This window comes from Orbicella faveolata, unplaced genomic scaffold (assembly GCF_042242905.1).
Source record: "Orbicella faveolata isolate gen_17 unplaced genomic scaffold, um_ofav_v1 contig_25, whole genome shotgun sequence".
NCBI lineage: Eukaryota > Metazoa > Cnidaria > Anthozoa > Scleractinia > Merulinidae > Orbicella > Orbicella faveolata.
In genome coordinates, this window is record NW_028301553.1 from 22561456 (window position 1) to 22580682 (window position 19227).

Here is a 19227-nt window from a genome sequence, read left to right on the forward strand (position 1 = left end):
GAGGATTACCCACACCCAGGCACTCAGACTATATAGATCAATTTCCTTCTTTTGGCCGTTCGGTTACGCTAGCGTTCTAGCTCTTTCCCCAGGTATTCCGCAGCCTCCTAACGATATGCCATGTTTTGTTCTTGTTTTCTTGCGATAGCCTGCGGTGCAAACCCACGATATAGCCTTTACCGGTGGTGTAGACTGTCTGTGACACAGGCTATCCGTCCATATCGTAATTGTAGATTTTGTGACGCTCGACTTTTCACTCGTGGAAACGGAAAATGTAAATGGAACTGGACAACGACAAGTGAACACAGTTTGGGGAACTAAACTCTGAACAATTCGCTTGGTTATCTTGAGGGTAGAAATCCGTCAAAAATTTGTGGATACCAGGATCTGCGGCAACCGGAACTCGGACAGACCAAGGACTCACACGAAGCTTCACTTTAACGTACCATTATTCCTGTTCTTGAGAAAAATTTAAGTGTACATCCAAGAGTAGACTCAGGGTAGACCCGAGTGTAAATCGAATTGTAATTACAATGTCACTTGATTTATAGCAGCGATTGCATAATTATTTTATAAGCTAGATAGACAATGAATGTTACACAGGCGTTCAAATAACTAAAATACAACACGTACATTTCACGTGTCAGGATCGCAATATGCTCAAAACGTTGTTGAGAACTAATACTGTTTATATTTTTGCAATCCAGCTGATAATGGTCCTCGTGGCCACCAATGTTATCTGCACTGATTTTAATTCTTCTTAGCTGTTTCTCAAATGCAAGTGTTAACTGGCTTCCGCAGTCACATGGATTGAATGCGCCCTCCCCGACCCTTTCATTTATTTTTACTATATATTGCCCCCACAGCGTCTACCACTGCTTGGGCTGAAGGACGTTCTTCCACGACCCTATTATTGAGAATCTAACCTAACTTTTGCAGCACATGGTCTCCTGAAATTTTTCCCAGCTTTCTTGTCGCTCCTTCTTTGCTGAGGTCCGTTAAGAGTTTATAGCTTTGCTAAGTTCTTGCCATCTCTTTTTGTAACTAGAGGGTTTGCTTCGATAATTGGACCTCAGGATAAACTTTGTGTAACCGAGACCTTTGAGCCGCTCTGAGCTACTTGTGTCATACGTACCTGAACGGTCAGCAAACATCGTGTACGTGCCCAAACGTTTGGCTTCTCAGGGACAAAAAATTCACCAAATTTGGGTGGGATAACGGAGGAAACTAGCTAGGTCTAGTACAGTAAGTTATCTACCCACCTAGCTGTAATTTGTAATTTAGTGTCATTCGGTTTGTAGACCGCGCATTTCTTTTTGGAAGTATTAGCTGCTTGCTCTCCCTTGTCATGCTCATGGGTGGGTTAAAACTTTAGGTGTAAATTAGTTTCAGTCCACGTGTTTTCTTCTATAGATCAAAAAAGGGAAAAGTGTTTGCAATCTATTTTCCTCATCACTTAGTCTGTTATTAAGATTAGTGTATTCATGTACTTTTCAAAACATACCTGCACCTGGATTGACTCTTCATTGCATTCTTTTTAGTTGAAACCAGTTTTACCAACAGTCCCAGTGGTGACCAGACTGTCAATGAAGGTTCAAATCTGAGTTTGCCGTTGTGACGTAACTGGTAAACCAACTCCAAACGTTACTTCGACCAGAGTATTAAAGAATGGTACAGATAGTGATGTAGTGTTCTTTGGAAACCGTTGGGTTATTGTAAACATCAGCAGAACTGATACTGGAACATACCGCTGTACGGCTTACAATGGAATTGGAAATCCCGCGAACCATTCGCTTTGTGTTAATGTTACTTGTAAGTACAAGCATGCACTTCAAAAAGGTGAAATAAATAACTACTATGTACTTATGCATTAAAAGTGGTTTACTTATACTAAGTGACGTTAATAAGGGTGCATGATTTTGTTACTGCTGAGCAAGGCACGTACAACGAGATTTTATTCTTGTTATACATGCTAACTGTATTATGTTCAGAGTTAAGATTACTCCACTTTCATCATTAGTTAATTAACCAAAGCAACATGGGAAGCGAAAGCTCAAAAATGAAAGTATCAACATAACATGACATAACGGTAACACAAGTGGGATGGGAAAAACCCTAACAATGACATATCACAAGACCTTTTGAAGAAGACTGTATATCGTTTCACTTGGTAAAGTTGTCACGATGTCCTGTAATATTCTGTTGAGTCGCACGCATCAGGATTTTAACTCCCTGTTATAATCACCTTTAACTATTTTGTGGCTGCATGCTCTGTGACGTATGTGGCGGCGTTATCTGTGTAAAAATAAATAAATAAATAAATAAATAAAGTGACTGTTTCATCTTGTGGGAAGAAGTATCTGCTTAGAGATATTCAAACACCACCCTGATTTTAGAGAAGTCTCTCTTTGGCTTTGGAAACAGACAAACAACATTCGCCCAGTTGTGTATGATTTTAAATTGACAAAAATCAAAATAATTCTGGTGACCTTTATTTAGTTGAAGTTGTTATACTGTGAAAATGAAACAATTACGTCTGACATGTACATGTAACATGAGATCATCCTTTTCTGTAGAACACAACTGAGAACAAAGACTGTTCTGATTTGTGGGCGAATTTCACGTGCATCTCATCTGAAGCCAATCCACCAGTTTATAACTATCTGCTCTCTGATGATGAAGATGGCTTCAGTTTTAGTAAGAGTGGATCATGGATAAAGAAGATATTAAGAGGAGGAAAGTCTTTTTTCAATTGCATAGCATATCAGCTTGTAGAAAATGTAACAAGCACAAACAATACCACTTTGACTTTGAATGGTAAGAGAATGAATTCTGACAAACAACAATTCAACAAAATTGTTATACATTCACCTTTTACAGCGTTTGTAATGCGTCTCGTTAAACTGGTCTTTTCAAGTTTAAGGATTAAGCTCACCATAACAGATTGAAACAATCATTTTCGTCGGTAGTTCGTGCAGGTAAAATAGAACTACAGAAGTACATCAGAGGGATTTCTAGAAGCCTCAACTTTTTGTGCACTCGGAAACTTTCAATTGTCAATATTGATTACTGTTGTAACAAGAGTTTCTACTCACTAAGTTGGCCAGTCACAGTAAAAGTTTTAATCCACACAATTCACCATTTTTTAATCATCACAGTAGAAACTAAATAAAAGTTACAATTTGGATAAACTTGAGATATTTGACTCCCAGCTAATAAGCTTACAAATTCTGCGTTCATCTAGTTACGTTAAAAAAAAGAAACCCTTTTAGTTTAAATAGCTTTTTATTTTTGTTTCCAGTTTCACTAGCTACGAAACAAGCAGAGAACAAAACTGTCCAGGAAGGTGACAATGTGGAATTGTACTGTAATGTTACTGGCATTCCTGATCCAGACGTCATCTGGAAAAAAGTGCAGGATGGTGGCTATAACTCGACTGAGGGACATTTACTGAACATCACTAACATCACCAGAGCTCAAGCTGGAGAATACAGGTGCACTGCAAACAACACTTGTGGAGAAGACTCTATAGTGGTGGACATTGATGGACAGTGTAAGAAAATATTTCTGTCTCGGAACTATCGGTCTGATAGTTGCCCTATTACAGATTTGCTGTTCTTAAAAATAGCATATTTGGTAGCTTCAGTTCTCTGGAAAATATTTGTTTTAAGAGGATCAAATTTCCTCGTCCGCCAGTTCCTCCACAAAAAGCTTAAAGTTTAAGCCGTGTCGTTTAAGTAGATAATGGCAAAAACGAAAATCAATGTTGATTATTATTGCAAGTGAATGTATACACAACTTAAGCTGGCTGCCGTGAAATTAAAGCCTGAGAAAAATTTCAGGCCTGAACGGCGTTCGAATCCCGTTCACGCCTGAAATGTTTTCAGGCTTTAATTTCAAGGCTGCTTAAGCTGTGTATATCACTGCGATGATCAATAATGTCTTCTGAATTATTATCGCTTACCGGTACTTTGTTGGCAATCTTTCTTGTAGATCTACCTGAAAATGTCCGCTTAATTACAAATATAACAAACAAAGTGTGTACAGGAGTTGTAATACACTTCACATGCACTGCTGAAGCCAACTCACCAGTACATACTTATTTGTTGTACTAAAATGACACCGTGATTAATAATATGGGAATATCAGGAACCTGGATGAAACGATGGAAACTCCTGGCCAGTTTGTGTTTAGATGCGAGGCTTATAATTCTATCCAAGGGATTGGAAAAAGTGGTAATACTATCTTGATTACTGATGGTAAGTTTGAAGGTATTCAACTATGTTGCATTGTCATCGCAAAAAATCTACATGTATTTCAAATATCCATTGCGTGATAAAAAGATTACCATGTATAATCAAGCCGGGAGTCGGAAGAAGATTGCTGGGTAACGCCAGGGAGATTTGAGATGTAGGGTAGGATTTACCTGCTGCATCCTTTCATATCTGTATCATCCGGAAGATAAAAAATTCAGATTGTCTACAAAAGTCTGCTAATCAATCTTTTTTCTTACATTGAAGCACCGACATGCATAAGAGATTTACATTTGATTGTATTTTTCAGTCCCAACATCTGTGGAGCAGGTCGAAAATAAAGTCGTCAAAGAAAGTGATAACGTTGAAGTGTACTGTAATGTGACTGCAGGTATCCCTGATCCAACTGTATATTGGTCAAAAGTCACGACTGGTGAGCATATTACGGGAAACCCATTGAACATCACTAACACCAGCCGAGCTCAAGCTGAAGAATACAGGTGCACTGCAAACAACACTTGTGGAGAGGACTCTACAGTGGCGGTCATTGATGTGCAGTGTAAGAACATAACTAGATCTTTTACCTAGAAATTTCTTAATGTTACGTTTAACGAGAAGGCTAAAAATTGATCAGTCCACAATGTTTCTGAGGGCGACCGTTATATTTGACTCTGCATTTGAATGATTGCTATAAGAGAGTTTTCTGTCTTCTTGTAACAAGTCCATGGGTCTGAACAATGACAAAAAGAGAAAATTACACGAGAAAGTAGTTTCTGAACTGGATTAGATGATCTGCTTCCATTTTCAAAGGGCGAATCATGTGAGTACATGAAACAATCTTCACGTGATTTTACAAAATAGTTTTATTTTTAACATATTCCTTCATCTCTATTCGTCTCCAACTACGGGACCATCAACACGCTACCCTCTTCAGTGTATACGCCTCTACTCTCCCGACAGACCCTGCAGACAACAAGAACAAGCACTGTTTTTAAGGGAACGACCTTGTTTTCAAGAATTGCTAGCAAAGAAGGAGGGGGACATGGGGGGTTCTGAACACCGCAACACCGCAACACCGCAAAAAAAAAAAAAAAAAAATTAACGAACACCGCATCACCGCAAGAAAAGTCAACGAAACACCGTCACCGCAACACGTATTTTCAGCGCCATAATTCGTTCATCTACACTTAAAATAATAGTTTTATGCCTCAACAGTTTTCCACAAAATACACACTTTACAACGCTTTTCATTGCGCATATGTCGATACTGCTGATGCCTGTAAATCAGTTTTCTTGATCTTGTGAAGAAACCTTGCGCGAAACTAGGAAGCGGACGAAGAAAAAAGAGAGGAGCCTCGAGAGATGGCTTTTACCCCCAGATCCCTCTCTTCTTTTACTTCGCTCACTTTTCTTGGTGTATAAACCCTCTGACTGAAGCCCTATCTTGACTGAAAGTATTGCATTCCGGAGCTAGCTCCGTTTGCGTTCGATATCGATAATCGTTTTAAAAAATAGACGGTCAAGAAAGTCGCAGGACCTTGGAGCGGGTATAGAGCGGTATCAGAATGACCTATAGACGAAGCTGAATAGCAAAAGTAAAAAAAATAGTAAACGTGTGTAATTTCCAAAACTTCCTTAAATTAGAAAGCCTTTTTTCTTCCCTACCCACGCAACATCTGAATAAATTTTGTGGCCGGCAGTTTTCGCCACCTTATCCTTTTTTCATAGAAAAAAGCTGCGCAGTCAACAATACATTATATTCGGCTTTGGCGTTTCCAGAATTTTCAGGATTGTTTCTGTCCTCTCTCCTCCACGTGTCTACCGAACACTGAGCTCCGGGTGGCAGAGGTCGAGTTACTTGTCAAGTTACGTATAAATGAAAACAGTTTCGGATTGGCTGCCGAAGCATATTGAAGATTGACTAGAAAGTGATGGTCTGTATTTTGTTACAACTTATTAACCTCAATGGTACGTGTTTGTCATAAATTAGCATGGATTAACGAAGTTTACATGCGAAATTTAGGTCAAATTTAGGTTTGAGAAACGCAAATAAAAAAACTCCAGCACCGCAAACAATTTCATTTCACGGGACACCGCAGCGTGAAAAACACAAACATCGCACTAAACAATGCATGAACACATGGCAAATTACAGAGGTGTCAAACTCAATGAGTCGACATGCAGATAACAGCGGAAACCATGCAGACCTATGACCTATAAAAATTTGTCATAGCACGATCTAACGGCTCAACTCCACTTAAAATTCCTCCTTATTACACAACATGAAGTGCCCTTCATGAACACGAGTGAAGCGACAAGAAAGGTCGAGTGACCGAACAGACAACGGCAAATCTACAAATGTCACGAACCGTAGAAGTCGTGTAGGCTAGTCAACCCCATTTTACGCCGAACACCGCAGCGTGAAAAACACAAACATCGCACACCGTAGGGTTTGAGATCACCGCAACACCGCGAGTTGAGATTTTATTCACCGCATCACCGCATTAAAAAACATCAACACCGCAACACCGCATATCCCCATGTCCCCCTCAAGAAGAAATTTACAAACTATGTCCACTTGTCAGAAATACTTTTTCAGACAATATTCTGATGAGTCGGAACTGCTTTCTTAAAAATATTTTCACTGTCACTCTCAATTACAAAACTCTGTCGCCATGTTCTTTTTTCTCCCAATCCACAATGTCTTCGAAACAGTTCCTAACCCCCACGGGGCTACGCGGGCCAGGAATGCCTGACCAATTTACGATTCGGCTTACAAACATAATCTTGACACGCTTTGTGAAACCGATGAAGAAATAAGCCTTCCGCTATGCTTGCAGAACCATAAAACGAATTTTGCGGATAATCCAGGACGTGTGGTGTTTCAGCCTGGCACAGCGCACGTTTGGGCGACACACGCTATGTGCACGCTTGGGTGACTATCGTGGGAACCCTAACACTGTGTACGGGCCACGCTCACCACAAGAAGAGCCCCATACGGAGTGCAGATGGGAAGAAGCTCTCACTGATAAGCAATTTATCTTAAGGCGCTGGTCTGCACACGTCCACCCCCTCTTCAGCGCCAACCACAGTGTAAACGCACTGTTCGCGACCCTACATGTTTTAATCTAGTCACGTGTGGAATCATGTTATCGGTGATCGGATATCCATGTTGTGTAATGTAGGATTTCAATTCATTCTTCGTGATTATTAAAGCATGTAGATCTACTACTCGCTTCACCCTGGTTTATTACATCGGCGACGTGGATAAACATGGCAACCTACGGAAACGTGGGGGAATTTAAGGAGTCAGAGGAATCGTGGAATCAATACGCGGAAAGACTCGAGCAGTACTTCGCCTTAAATGAAATTAAAGACGAAAAGAAACAAAGAACTATCCTGTTAAGCGTTTGTGAAAGCAAAACATACGGGTTAATTCGCGATTTGTTACAACTCCAGAAACCGGGCGATGTGGGCTTAAAAGAGATCTTAGAAAAGCTGGAAAGCCATTTTTCGCCGAAGCCAAGTGTTATCGTCGAGCGATTCAAAATCCATAGCAGGAGTCGCCTCGAAGGCGAAAATGTTGCAGAGTTCGTCGCAGGACTCAGAAGGTTTTCAGAGCATTGCCATTTCGGAGCAACACTCGAAGACACGCTGCGAGATCGACTCGTTTGTGGAATCAGCGACGTCAGAAGCTGGGCTGCGGCTGCGAAAAGAAAAGTGTTTCTTCATGGTGTCGGACGTCACCTATTTTGGTTATGAGATCAATGGTCGTGGTATCAAGCCAGTAGAAGCTAAGTTGGAAGCCCTACAGAATGCCCCAGTGCTTCACAGCTGCGTGGATTTCTGGGAGTGCTAAATTATTATCACCGTTTCCTACCAGATATCGCTACAGTTCTAGAACCACTCCACAATCTTCTTAGACAAGGTACAAAGTGGTGTTGGAAGACCGAGCAGCAGGTGGCTTTTGACAAATCCAAGAAACTACCTCAGTCTGCAAACCTCCTGGTACATTTCCAGCCAGATCTGGAACTAATCTTGGCGAGTGATGCCTCAGATTATGGAGTACTAGAACCACTCCAGAAGCTTCTTAGACAAGGTACAAAGTGGTGTTGGAAGACCGAGCAGCAGGTGGCTTTTGACAAATCCAAGAAACTACCTCAGTCTGCAAACCTCCTGGTACATTTCCAGCCAGATCTGGAACTAATCTTGGCGAGTGACGCCTCAGATTATGGAGTACTAGAACCACTCCACAAGCTTCTTAGACAAGGTACAAAGTGGTGTTGGAAGACCGAGCAGCAGGTGGCTTTTGACAAATCCAAGAAACTACCTCAGTCTGCAAACCTCCTGGTACATTTCCAGCCAGATGGCGAGTGATGCCTGAGATTAAGGAGTAGGGGCGGTACTATCCCACCGGAGGGCAGATGGAACAGAGCGCCCAATTGGGCTGAGCGTGGTTATTCCACTATTGAAAAAGAGGCTTTGGCCATCATCTTCCGAGTGAAGAAGTTTAATCAGTTCTTGCACCGTCACAAGTTCACTATACAGACTGATCACAAGCCGCTGGAAGGGCTCTTTAACGAGAAGAAAGGAGTACCCCAACAAGCCTCTCCAAGAGTTCAGCGGTGGGCCCTTACCTTGGCAGCATATGACTACAAGATTGCCTATAAAACAGGAACCAAAAATGCCAATGCGGATGCATTAAGTCGACTCCCCTAGTCCAAGAGGCCGGAGTCTGTTCCTGTACCTGGAGAGACAGTTTTGCTCCTAGAACATCTGTACCACACCCCAATCAACTCACGTCATATCCAGGAATGGACAAGGCGCGATCCTGTTCTCTCAAAAGTGCACTAGTTTACACTTAATGGATGGCCACACCACTGCCAGGATGTGCAGTTACACCCATATTTGGACTGGAAAGCAGAACTAACCATAGCAAGTGGATGCATTCTATGGGGAAACAGGGCGATAGTACCACCTCAAGGACGAGCACAAGTCATAGCCGAGCTTCACGAAGCCCATCCGGGCATGTCAAGGATGAAAGCCCTTACACGTGGTTATGTGTGGTGGCCAAACACGGATCGTGAGTTAGAAGATGCAGTTAAAAAGTGTCAGCAATGCCAATTGCACCAGAAGGCCCTACCAGAGGCACCTCTCCACCCATGGGAGTGGCCCGGTCAACCCTGGTCACGGGTGCACATTGATTATGCAGGGCCATATAAGGGTCACATGTATTTAGTGGTGATCGATGCACATTCCAAGTGGATGGATGTCCACATAATGCAAAGTACAACATCAGCCGCCACCATAGTGAAGTTGAGAGAAATCTTCGCGACCCATGGTCTCCGGGAAACCATCGTCACCGACCATGGTCCCAATTTCACAAGTGCAGAATTTGAGAATTTCCTCTCAAAAAATGGCATCAAACACACCAAAGTATCGCCATACCATCCAGCTTCGAATGGACAAGCGGAGCGAGCAGTTAGAGCGTTCAAAGAAGGGATAAAGAAGATGGAAGAGGGAACCATGCAAGACAAGTTGTCACGTTTTCTGCTCAAGTACAGATCAACACCACACGCGACAACAGGGGTTACACCAGCGAAGCTGCTGATGAAGAGAAAGCTGAGAACTAAGCTTGAAATCGTAGTGCCCAACACTGCAAGTCTGCTGAGACAGAAGCAAGAACATCAAAAACAGACCCACGACCACCACGCCAAACACAGGGACTTTGAAGCCAGTGATCCTGTGTTAATAAAGGACTTCAGTTCCCCCAAGTCCTGGCAAAAATTAATTTTGGTGCAGAAGACGGACCCGGTCTCAACCCTAGTCGAATTACCGGATGGTCGAGTTGTTCGACGACATCAGGACCATATGCCGAAGAGCCACAGCCAAGACCCAACAAAGTCAAATTCTGAGATTTTGGTACCAGGAGGGGTGCCGGAGGCAGATTGCACAACAGACGCAACCCAACCGAGTAGCCCAACCAAGCCAGTCGTGGGTTCGTCTGATGCGCAAGAGGCTAAACTTTGGAGACTTGGACAAAGATGACGTGAAATACATTCGTTTACACACTGTTGGGAAACTGTTTAACTTGAGACGTCTACAAGACCAAAGGAAGACCTTGGGACAGCTAATGCCCCGTCTCCCACACTAAAACTTAACAGCGATACAGCGAATAACTTCTTGCTTTGAAAAAAACTTCGCTTTCCAGGCTTGAAGTCAACGGCAAGCCCCCCCCCCCCCCCATGTAGAATAGTATCAACCAATAATCGTCATTGACCAGATCAAGCTGAAAGTTGTCAACCAGTTCACCTATCTGGGTTGCACAGTCACTTCAGATTCCAAGATCGACTAAGAAGTGGACAATAGACTGGCTAATGCAAACTCCGCCCATGGAAACTGCAAACAAGTCTGAGACAATAGCACTCTGGAATAAATCACAAAGATCAGCATATCATTATTATGTACAGATCTGAAAAGGTGACTACTCTCTTGTACGGTGCCAGACCCGGTGCACGTACAGAGCGCCTCGAGCGCCTCTATCAGCGCTGCCTCCATCGTATTCTCAAAATTCATTGCGGTGGCTTCTTTAAGAACCTCGAAGTCCACCAAAAGGCGGACACCACCAGCATTGAGACCAGCCGCTTAAGGATGACATGCTACCTCCTACTAAAGATTTTGCTGTATGGTGAGCGTTCCGTTCGCCATCGTGGTAGAAAAGCATCTGTTAGAGACGCAAAGAATCACTAAGAAAGTCTCTTAAATCTTGCAACATAAGCCATGGCACTGGTCTACGCTGGCTGCTGACAGAGATACCTTGTAACACATGTGCTAGCAGGTAATAGGGACTTTAAGCAACGACAACGCGGACGGCGACGGGAACGCCATAAGATCAGGGAAAAGCCAAAAGGTCCACTGCGCATGACTGGCGGGAAACAGGTTGACGTTCTGCGTTCGGGCCCGACGTGAGTAAAGCTCATTTCGCGTTGTCTGGAAACGTGAGTTTTCGCTTTCGTTTCGTCTGCTGTGTCAACGCTAAATAACCCGTGTTACTTTCGAGGAACTTTAATGCTTGTTTTCTTTTGTTATGTGAGATATTTCATTTTATAGAAACGTCGAGAAATCTGAAGCGAACTCAAGCGAGTCGGCGAACATGTGAGTACCGTGAAATATCTTTTTTGAAAGCTTATGTAAATAAAGACAACTTACGCCAATTTCAATCGAAACTTTTCGTTTCAAGAAGAACTCAAATGTCAAATGGCTCATTATGGTGAAATTCTAACACATTTAAAAGGGTAGACACGATTAAAACTTGTGTAGCTGTTTCCATTTTCTGTCGTAAGATCAGTGGTTTACTTAGATCTTTATCAGTCGGCACACTGATTTGTCGCGCCAGTCTGATTAAACATCTGTTGATAATAAGTTCATTTACTTAATTGTACAACTCAGCGAGCAGGGGCAAGTTGCGTTTGTGGAAGCGAAATTCGGACTGGCAATCGTCGTCTTCAAACAATCGAAGTTAAAATCAGGAAAGGAATCATAAGGTTGGTCGATATCATTAGACCGGTTTAAATCGTACGAGAGTAGAAGTTCGTCATCGTTTAACACACCTTCATCGTGGATTATCAAGAGTTGATTGCGAACTTCTTTCAATTAAGTCATCCCAGTTCATCCTGATGAACAGAGGACGAATATCAATAATGTCAATAAGCTTGACAGTGCGGAAACCGCGGTTTCCGACGGTGCTGCTTAATGTTTTTGAATTCCCGCTACAACGGCGTTCTCTCCCCAGCCTTCTCACAGGTTTCGGCGTCCCCGTTGCCGTCCGCGTTCCCACTGCTTAAAGTCCCTAATATCATCCTTCGAAAGCTCCAGAGGGGTCACCATTGAAGTGAAAGAAAAAGGAGAAAGAACCGGGAAAAGACCTAATCAGCCTAAACTTTTCCTTACAGCTCCTGGGAAGGGTATGCCTGTCCTGCACCGAGCTTGCCTGCGGTGGATATCGATTGCGCCCATCATAAATCTTCTTTCGCGAAGACAAGCCGACAGAAATATTTGGTTTGGTGTGACGTATTAAATTATGATAATTGTCATTTAAGCTTGATGACCAATGTATTAGAATAGTTGGGTTTGTCATGAGAATGTAAATGGTAACTTGCTTGGCAGCAATAATGACTACTGTCTATATAGAGACCCAAGATCTGCATACAGACCGAATGGTATTTTTTTTTCCCACGATGAAAGTGGTTTCTATGACATGCTTTGTTTTCTGGCCTTAAGTTTTTTTTTGATTTTGTTCTTTCCTGTCTTTTAGATAAGCCTGACGATGTTCATTTAACTACAAATACAACAAACAAAGTTTGTGCAGGAATCATCATAAACTTCACACGCAGCGCTGAAGCTAACCCAGCAGTCCACACTTATTTGCTATATGAAAATGATACTGTGATTTACAATATGGGATTGGGAACAGTGATAAAGACAATGGAAAATGCTGGCCAGTTTGTATTTAGATGCGAGACCAATAATTCTGTCCAAGATAGTGGAAGAAGCAGTGACACCATCTTTACTGTTCTTGGTGAGCTCGCATAACTAATTTAGGTGGCAAATGTTGTCATGAATCTTTTAATATCAGTACCACCAAAGTTCTACCTCGTAGAGTATTCAAGCTACGAGAGTACTATTTTGACTGACCAGGGTGCTACTCAGGGTGCTACACAGGCTAGCGGAGCACTATTAAGAGTCTGTGTAATTGGGGTGTCGTTAACGCTCGCCAAAAAATGCTCTTCTTACGTTAATTCCCTTTGCGTCTTCACCCATAACGTCATTTATTATTTCACTAACAACCATCAGAAGAACCAGATAATAGCTCAACTCCGGCTTTTTGCAACGTGAAATGAATAGGGGCATTGTTTTGTTTTATCATGATAGGATATTTCTCTCTCGCTCAACTCCGAATATTGTCTACTGATTCCCGTTTAAATTTGGTCAGCTTTGGAGAACCTCGCAATCCAAGGCTTCGTAACACACGTCTTACTCCAGCGTTATTGTTTTTTTTTTTTTTTGAGACAGGTTTAGTGTGACAATGACAATTGTGATGGAAAAGTCAAAATATTCCAGTGGGAATTTTCAACAGAGATTGTGTACAGGAACAGAAAATCTGTACCAGTTGCAAGCATATTTGTGACATGAAAATTGCACTTTAGTTAACAGTAGTTACTGCTCTGACATCAAAGGCCTTATTCTGCGTTTTCGGCTGTTTGTTTGGTCTCTTCAGATCCCCCAACGGTTACCAAGGAAGAAGGTCACATTATTGATGTGTCTGAAGGAGATTCAGAATCAATTTCTTGCCCGGTACTTGGAAACCCTCATCCCTCCATAACTTGGTACGATGGAAATGAGACTTCGCCGAGCACTTTGATAAATACCGATAACACTCTGAAGTTTCCTGAGACTGTGCTAGATGATAGTGGATGGTATACCTGCTTTGCCGAAAACTCTTTAGGAAACGTTACTGTCACGGTCCAGTTACGTGTTGGTAGGTTGTATTGTTTTGATTGCTAAATAAGGTACTTTACAAGACTAATCACGCATTAAAGCTGTTATTGCAATATAAGGCAGTCACGGCACTCATTCTTAAAATTGTAAGAGATAATTTTATAGAAGGTCCATATGTGGAACATCTTTAGCAAACATATAGAACTGGAGTGGAGCTACTGAAAATGACATAAAAGATAACTTTTTGCAGTTTTCCTCATGCTTCTTAATGCTTCTACTCCCTGCTAACTGATTGAAACTCTCATGGTGCCTCAGCTTGTTACTTTGTTGCGAAGCCACTGAAAAGAGCTTAAAAGAGAACTTCTCTCAGTTTCCCACAAACTTTACAATATATGTTAGTGCACTCTGTAAACTAACCTTATCATTTTGCATCAATTCACTGCATTTCTAACTTGAAGAAGGTTTTTATTTAATCAAAATTCTCATATGGCATATTCAAAGCGGTTGTTCTATTCAGAAGTCATCATCCTATTATAAAGAAGAACATCCGCCTTTTTTCTTGAGAAATGGAAATTCCTCAATTAAGAAATGCAACGAGCTTAGATTTCTGAACAAAATACTAATGTTTGGTAGTTGCGCATGAAAAATGTCTTATTTTTCCAATCTCAGAAAAGTCTGTAGAAACTACAGTAACCACCTTGCCAAAGCCAACGACTTGTTTATTATTGGAGTGCTCTCAGTTGATGGCAATTGTGATTGTGGACCTGAAGCATTTTATTATAGCCTGGTTGCCCAGAAAGTGTTGTGTAAGTGTTTATTATTCTAGGAAGCTTCACAAAAAGCGTACCAACGAAAAGGGATGCAGCTTTCACCACGAGTGAAAGTCGCAAACTGGTTCTGATTAGCTAAGAAACAACGGAAACCAGCGAGAGACAATCAGATTAGAGTTGTGTCTACGAGAACATATTGGTGCAAAAATTTGAGATAAGATGCCAATACGAAAATAGCCGGAATTTTTCAAAAAACAACTATTTGGTTTTTGTAGTGAAACAAAAATGGTTAATACAGGAACTCAAGAACATGTAAGAAAATATTTTGCTAAAAAATGTTTGGTTAGTTTAAAAATAACACACATTTGCGAGTTCACAGTTGACCAAATTCGGGAAACCTCAATTACGTTCTCAGAAGAATTTGTAATTAAAGCTCCCTTAAGCAACACAGACCACTTTAGGGATTTTTTAAATTGGGATTTTTGTTAAAAAACTGAATGAAAAAAGAAAATATTATTGTGGCTAACGTCCAGACATTTTGGGTTCAAATTCCGTATATGAGAACACCCATGTCATGTTCAACTCAAGATTTGGAATCTTAAGGGGCCTCGTTGTATTATCTACATGAACGTGCAAATCTCTTTTGCACGATTAGGCTGGTCAACATATTTGCACATTGGACACATTCAATACTCAGACATATTTCGTTTGTGCAAGATTATGAGCACGATGGCTGAAGTGGGCTGTACTGTGTAATTCAAGTCAGCGCATGTTGTAGCTTTATCTCTGTGGTTAGAGAGTTGAGGTTACCATCTTTGCAGTAGTTACATTTCATACTTTGCATATCTCCCCATTACCTGGTGATATTTTGTGTTACATGTATTTAGTTTCTATTCAAGTTGTAGAGAGCACCATTTCCGCCACGGCGATCATAGATAAGAGCTGTAATGAACGATTAGACGTTGAGAAAAAGTTTCCCAGTTTGGTAAGTTATTCTGTTTTTCATGTCGCAGACAATCTATTAATGCATAAAATAACTTAAACTGACGTGTGCTACACCTTCTTTTGAAAGTCTTTGGAGCAGAAGGATCATCCTCATTAAGTTGGTTCAGTTAATTTTATCTAGTGATGCCGCGGATAAGATTTGCCCGCTACTCATGTTTTTATTTGTACATTGTTACAAAGGGATAATACATACAGGAACCACTAATATTACCAGCGACACCTAAGAAGCAATTTGAACAAAGACACCGCAATCACAGGCTGAAAATGCCAGCGGAATCCACATAATTTGTAGTGCACTTATGTTATGTGAGCATAGCTATCTGATAACTCAAAATTTAATTTTTCATCATCGATTATCAAATTTTGATGATTGGACTGTTTCAAAATATGTATTTGCAAACCTGTTTGGCCTGGGCTGTGGGGGTGGGGGGGGGGGGGGGTGAGAAACAACTATAATAACTTTTATAACTTAAGCAAAATAATGCTAGGGTGGTCAAACAAGGTAGAGTGGTAAGAAATCAATTTTGGAACTGTCCTGACATTTCTGATAATTTTGCGAAATGCAAGATGGCGGAATTTTTGAAAAGTGAAAGAATTTAGGAGTGATTGACACGTGACTTTACATGCCATGTACGTTTGATTAATATTGCATCCCTTCCCCACCCCGCGGACTAAAAATGGTTAAGGTTTGGTGGGTTAAGTGGTTGGTATTTTAGTTGTTTTTATGGATATCCTGAGTGACATTTTGTAAAAGTCGAAATTGCACGAGCCGCTTCAGCGAGTGCAATTTCAGTTTCAGAACTCATAAGTGCAAATTAATTCCAAATTGAACGAGAAAAACCGTATGATTACTTATTAAAAATATAAGCATGAAAAAATTCGCCTGGAGGAAGTGCCGGAAGATCTTTCTTGAAGCCACTTTTTCTCATTCGAGGAAACATTTTTCAAAGTTTTTCCACAAAATTGCACTTATGTTACACTTAAACTGCACTGTTCTCAGCCAATCAGAATGGAGTAATTTTTTCGTGTACCTTATTAATTATGTCGTGTTATGTTTTTTTTGTGTGTCATATTATATTTTGCCGCACTGTTTATGCATTTTTCAAAACTATACCTGAAGTCCTGCATCAGTCTGACTCAAGGCAGTTTTAACACTGACAAACAAAAAAAATGGACTCTTTTCTCACTTTAACTTCTTTGGTTTAGGAAACTAGAAAGATCATGGTGCCGCAAAATCTTTGAACGCGCGTATTTATGTACTCATACTAAGTGTTAAAGGATAATGCAATGGAATATTGAAGTGAAATTTTAACTTATCAACTTTTGCATGCAATGTTACGTGCATGGAGACTTTCTATGCTGTTAGTAGATGGTTTGAGTGAGTCAATATTTTTCTTTTCAGGCTTGTGAGCGTGTCAGACACTTGAGTTGTTTATCCGCCCAAGCTGTAGCTAGTAGGTATGATAAATCTTTTTTCATTCTGTTTGTATTTTGTGAACTTAATTATGAGGTATACGAGGCGTTGGTTATTAAAGGACCGAACAAGGAAGGTGGTAATGCTGTGACGTTTGGGACGGTAAACTAGATCACATTTTCTAGCCCTTGTTTAGCTTCTCGGGTTAATAGTGCATGTTTCACACCTAGAGCTGCACTCACATGGCAAGCTTAGCAATATACTGCATCGCCTCCTGTTGCTATAAGTAAATGAAATTCAGGTGAAGGTGTGAAGGAACAAACTAGTGAAAGAGGTGACAAAAAAAGGTGTCATACTTTGACGTTCACTAGGAAATGCCTGAATTATTTACTTGCTGGCGCTGTTCTTGTGTGTTTATCAAAGTTTTATAGGTCTACAGGTACAAAAAAGTAATCATCTTTCTTACTATCGCATCAGTTTATTTCTACACTCGTCTTTAAAAAACAGGTAGCAGACAAAACTGGTGTCTGAAAGGGGTAGCCCGGAAGGGATATTTGGTTTCCGGAACAAGTCCTTCAATACTTTTCGAAAACATAAATATATATATAAAATAAACTAATTTAGCCCCGCTCTTGTTGCTCTTAAACCGTTTAACAAATTTATCAATTATTATCACCATGATTTAGCCCTGGTAGAAGCTCAGGAAGTTATCATTCCTGTTTTGTCATAGGTTTTTCACATTGCAATGAGATCTTTTTGTTTTAAGGTGTGGCAGCGTTATCGTAGATTTTGAGATGAAATTTAACCGAAGTGCAGTCGTTAGTGAGGTGTTGAATGTTCTGAAGACAGCCGCAGAAGAAGATAATTTTGATGGATTCAAAGTCGATCCCAATTCTATTGAACAAGTTTCTCCTGCACCCACGGACACTTCAAGCACCAAAGGTGAAACATTTTGTTCTTATTTTTATGGCAGCTCAAGATAATTTAAATGTATAAAAAACCGCGAAATAATGCGCTGTAACTGGTTGTTCATTCCCGATATCTTCGCGATTCATCTCCGAGAAAAAAACATAGCTTTCCATTTTCGTAATGGTTCAAAAGCGGGAATATTTCAAGTAGTCTGCTTGCAAGCCTTATGATAACCACCCTGCACTGCTTTCTTAAGCCTCCAAGGTCCTTGCTGCGTTACTCTTAAACTAACAGCGGTAAGATCTAGGCCAACTACAATGGCTTCAATTGGCTGGAATAGGATTGGCCATGCATGGCCTCTAATTCAATACCTTCTATCAGTATGTTACAGCACCTGTAAGAGCTACAATTTTAAATTTTAACATAAGTTTTATAGGCAACAGTGACAGTAGAGCTCGTGAATTGTAACAAGACTGAAACTTTCCAGGTCAGTTTGGAATGGGCGTAAAAACCAACGTGCAAACCAAGTCGATCGCCTGATGTTACGCAGAGGCGGATCCAGACTTTGGCTGGCAACTTGGGACTGCAGAATCAATGGGGTATGCCCCCAAAAAGGTGCATTTTGAGAATTGGAACCTAATCTAAAAGTGATACACCAGAAATACTAGCAATACCACAAAGTAGAAATTACAAATTACAATGAGGTTCCTCTCCTGAGTATTTTGCTTCTTTAAAAGGGAGGTGGCCACCCAATCAATCCCCCTAAATCCGCCCGTGTTTTTATTTTGTGCTTGGAAAGTATTATAAATTAGTGTAGTATTCCTTTTCCATAGAGACGCATGAAGGTATTGTATATTCGATAAATTCTCTTGCTCTAAGTGGATAAATGAAATGACCTATTTGTATGCCTGTTGCCAATAACATCGATCATCATTAAGGAAACCAATTAAACTGGGCGGTTTTCATTTTTCTCTCGTAGTTGCGGGGGAATGCAAGTGCTCGTGCAATGACGTCATCTGGGCAGCTGTAGTTGGAATTCTTGTGTTTGTAATCATTTGCCTGATTCTTTGCATCATTTGGCTACACAAGAAAGGTAAAACCGTCATATATTTTAGAGTGTATTTTTTCCCCTCTCCGCCGTTATGTCTCATTGCTAGTACATGTATACTGTGTCCACTATGAAGCTTGATTAACTATTTTTTTGTTTCTTAGGCACTGCTGGAAAAGAGAGGTAGGTTGCTTTTCACTTGTGGTATAAAAAATGGCTCACCGCAAATCAATAATGCCAAAAGCATCTCATCAAGTTGTTTAAGATTTGTTGCATGTTATATTTGCCTTGTCAGCTTTTATAGTAGTTGTTCCTTTGATTATTTATGAT

General features: G+C 40.8%; 1 protein-coding gene across 1 annotated transcript; it reads left to right on the forward strand.

Moving 5' to 3' along the window:
- The first annotated feature begins 1764 nt into the window (after positions 1-1764).
- On the forward strand, positions 1765-19064 carry LOC110040064 (uncharacterized). The gene is made up of 8 exons (XM_089293720.1): positions 1765-1812; positions 2577-2817; positions 3245-3553; positions 13483-13791; positions 15409-15506; positions 16929-16984; positions 17707-17882; positions 18829-19064. The coding sequence occupies exons 1-8, from the start codon at positions 1765-1767 to the stop codon at positions 19029-19031; spliced, it is 1440 nt and encodes a 479-aa protein (XP_089149846.1). The 3' UTR covers positions 19032-19064.
- The last annotated feature ends 163 nt before the right edge of the window (positions 19065-19227 follow it).